Source organism: Charadrius vociferus, unplaced genomic scaffold (genome assembly GCF_000708025.1).
Source record: "Charadrius vociferus isolate BGI_N301 unplaced genomic scaffold, ASM70802v2 scaffold472, whole genome shotgun sequence".
NCBI classification, from domain to species: domain Eukaryota; kingdom Metazoa; phylum Chordata; class Aves; order Charadriiformes; family Charadriidae; genus Charadrius; species Charadrius vociferus.
The window spans coordinates 76,884-77,171 of NW_009647735.1; the positions used below are offsets into that span (position 1 = coordinate 76,884).

Sequence of the window (288 nt, forward strand, 5' to 3'; positions counted from 1 at the left end):
GGGGGCCGGGGTGGGTGTGCCCCCGGGGGCCACTCGCCTGTGCAGAGCCCGGCAGGCTGTGACAAGCGCGGTGCTGAGATGGCGCAGCTGCGGGTGCCCGTGGCGCAGGGCCTCCAGGTCCAGCTGCAGGTGGTGGTTCAGGTACTCGGCCATGAAGCCCATGAAGTCACTGGCCGGGCTGCAAGGGCAGGCAGACATCTTTGGAAAGATCCCCACCTGGAGTGCGCCACCATCAGCAGCGAGGGGTCGCCATGCACATCCCACCACCTCCAGCAGCCTGGGATGGGC

The 288-nt window shown here is 68.8% G+C and overlaps 1 protein-coding gene across 1 annotated transcript in view; it reads right to left on the reverse strand.

Annotated features, from left to right (window-relative positions):
* INPPL1 (inositol polyphosphate phosphatase-like 1) overlaps window positions 1-288 on the reverse strand; it is an 11,011-nt gene that overhangs the window by 7,307 nt on the left and 3,416 nt on the right. The window contains exon 5 of the mRNA XM_009881761.1: window positions 32-198. Coding sequence (XP_009880063.1) covers window positions 32-198 — 167 coding nt within the window. The remainder of the gene's footprint in view (window positions 1-31; window positions 199-288) is intronic.